The 3250-nt window shown below is 28.1% G+C and overlaps 1 protein-coding gene across 1 annotated transcript; it reads right to left on the reverse strand.

Annotated features, from left to right (window-relative positions):
• Positions 1–1317: 1317 nt before the first annotated feature.
• On the reverse strand, positions 1318–2857 carry LOC125216519 (profilin-2-like). Its single transcript, XM_048118256.1, has 3 exons — positions 2710–2857; positions 1873–2010; positions 1318–1464 (listed from the first exon to the last, which is right to left on the reverse strand). The coding sequence occupies exons 1-3, from the start codon at positions 2830–2832 to the stop codon at positions 1330–1332; spliced, it is 396 nt and encodes a 131-aa protein (XP_047974213.1). The 5' UTR covers positions 2833–2857; the 3' UTR covers positions 1318–1329.
• Positions 2858–3250: the final 393 nt, after the last annotated feature.

Raw genomic sequence — 3250 nt, forward strand, 5'->3', positions numbered from 1 at the left:
TGTGAGAAATAGCATGATATGTTGGAAGTTAATTATTTCAGAGACTAATATCCCAATAAAATAATAGTCTTATATCGAAATCATCCAATTTAGTAACAAGGTGCGATGTCCTATAGATAAGTTTATCATTACTTATAAAATCTTTAAGAACAACAAAACCTAATAAATTTTTGTAAAAACCTAATCTTGAATCAATAAAAACGAAAGATAAAAGGGGAAAAACTACTAGCATGACAAATTATCAACTTAAATGACCAAGAAACTTATTATGATCGCATTATCAAAATAATGTAGTGCGTAAAACATGAGCGTTATTAGAAATTAAAAGCCTTCATTAATGAGTAAATTGGCAGTTCTCTCTAGTATCTCAAACAAACAATCATTGCATAATTCCACACCTTCCAAAGTAATTCAAATCAAGACATAATATGAACACATTAAGAATAAAATAATACTCCTATATGGAAATAATCTATTTAAATTACATGATAACCTGTAACTAACGTGCCAAATTATCGGAAAAAAACCATGAACATTGCTTGAATTTTAAAAATTCAGCAGTAAACACCATGAATTTTATTAACTTTCTCAATATTCCCATAACAAAATGTTCTAATATCCTGTAAATAATGGAATACTTTTTGAGGTAAATGCTGTTTCAAGAAAAATATATATCAAGACAAATAATAAAATTAACAGACAATAAGTACAATTTCACAAGAAATAAATATTAGGTGGAAAAACTGAGAAATGCTAAAATTCGGAAAATTGCAGGATGAATTGGAATTTGACCAAAATCCCTTTCTCATGATTATCATTTTCGATCAACAGAAAACTACAAAGATGAAATAGAGTTAGATCAGTGATAAGATGATGAAGAACCTAAGAGTCAGTTGAACTCCATTGGATTCAAGATGACTGCATCCACCTCCCTCGTCAAAAACAATCTAAATCAAAGCTGAAAATTTAGATTTTTACGTTGATTTTTCTCAATGAGCTTGAGAAATTTCTTCGGATTTATTTAAATAGTACAAAATAATCTCTAAAATTGTTTTTTATTCAATTCTTATTAATGAAATTTGATTTGACTAATAGGATAGCAAATCGTATTGTTATTTAAAAATTTTACAAATAAAAAATGAATAATAATTTGTAATAGAAAAAGACACTTCAATAAAATAAACTAAAATGTATAGTATCGATCACTGTGGTTAAATTCCTTCCTCGAACACACAATAATACACTCCATAAAATTTTCATTGTTTGTCACACATCAATAAAACAAAGAGAAATAATGTAGTTTGACGAAAATGAGCGTTTATTTAGAAATTAGAGGTTCCGTGGAATGAGAAAAGCGGCGACACTCTTAACTATCCCATTGCACGCCGTCCCCGTCATCGGCTCGTTGTATATCCCGACCAGCAGTGCCGTAATCGTCTTCTTCACACAAATTCCACCGGTGCCCTAACAAATAGTAGAAAAATACTTTAATTGGAGAAAACTAAACTTAAAATGGAAATCATATTCCTATTACAAAAATAAAAATTGACCGGAATGCTGAATGGACAATATGGCTAAATCATAACGATGGAAAATTTTACTTCATCCGTTCCTTTATAGTTAAATCATTTTTTTTTATTTTGCGAAGTTTCTTTATAGTTGAGTCATTTCTATATAAGGTACTATTAACTCACTTTTTCTTTCCTCTCTCATTCTCTCTACTTTTTTTTCCTGTTACTTTATCTACTAACTTTATTGAAAATCCCTTTCTTAACCTCCATGCAAAAAGAAGTATCTCATCTATGAAGGAAAGAGAGATGCGGTTGTATTTGATGGAAAATTGCGATAATAATAAAAAAATAATAGTATTACCTTTTTTCCGTTTATTACATGTTCTTGTTCCACTTGTGTAACTTCATACTTAGTGTCACCAATGCGTAGGTCATTTCGAACAAGTTGTTGTGGATTCTCAAACGCATTCATGATATCAACTATTTCTTTTATTTTATACTGAATTTAATTACATAAATCAAACAAAAGATCGTTGCATGATTCAACTTTAAAATATATTTAATTCAATAAATCAAACAAACAATCATTGCATAATTTCACACCTTCCTTCCAAAGTAATTCAAATAAAGAAAATATGCCATTTAAATAACTTGAAAATCAAGAAATTTAGTAAAATTATAGTCTATCCTAGGATTTTCAAATTTCAGCTGTAAAGACGATGAATTTTAATAACTTTCTCAGTATTCCCATAACAAAAAATATGGTATCCTACGTGTAATACTATGTGTTATTAATTCGGGGATTGGAGTGCATGTGTTTCAAAATTGATGGCGTAATTAAGCTATTTGTTAACTATATTGGGAAAAATGATAAAATTAACTGACAATTTCACCCTCTTATAATCTTTGAATGTAACATTAGATACCATTCGAGACAAATTAAATTCATAGGAAAATTCTTTAAAAAAATGTATCTTCCAACTATTTTTAAATTGTGAATTAGAATTTGATCAAAATTTATAAATTTTTTTAGCCAATTTACCTTATAAAATAAAATAATACTAATACTTTATAGACCCCTTTCCAATAAAACCTTAAATGTCAATCAATCAAACAAATCCATTTCTTACGATTTTTCATTTTCTATCAACAGGCAACTAAGAAGATAAAGTAGAATTAGAGAGATAAGATGTCGAACTTTGGGGAAATTGGCGCTTTTAGCCAGAACGACACCCTCGTGGTCGAAGATAGCTGCTGAAGTCATTTTTTTCCCATCCTTTTCAGCCATTAAGAATTCGTGTACACATATCTCCCACGGCATTTTCGGCTTCGAAAACAATACAAAAACCAAACACAAAAAATTTAGATTTTTACTTAGGTATTAATTCTCAATAAGCTTGTGATTTTCCGTTGAGTTTATTCAAATATTTATAGGCGAGTATAAGAAACTCATGCATGTCGAATTTAAGGCAATTCATGTTCGCTATAATCATATTCCGATAACATTATAATCTCTAAAATATTATTTCTATGACAGACAAACAAATTTTAGAAATATCAAATTATGAAAGTGATCTAAAATATGTGTTATACAAGACAATTGCAAAAATAAAAAAAATATGATTTTAGATTTCAATTTCAAAAATTATTTAAGTGATCATACCTTATTTCAAAAGTATGAAATTAATGACAATTATATAAATTATATCATAAATCAAATAATAAAAAGTAAATATTTT

This window comes from Salvia hispanica, chromosome 3 (assembly GCF_023119035.1).
Source record: "Salvia hispanica cultivar TCC Black 2014 chromosome 3, UniMelb_Shisp_WGS_1.0, whole genome shotgun sequence".
NCBI classification, from domain to species: Eukaryota; Viridiplantae; Streptophyta; class Magnoliopsida; order Lamiales; family Lamiaceae; genus Salvia; species Salvia hispanica.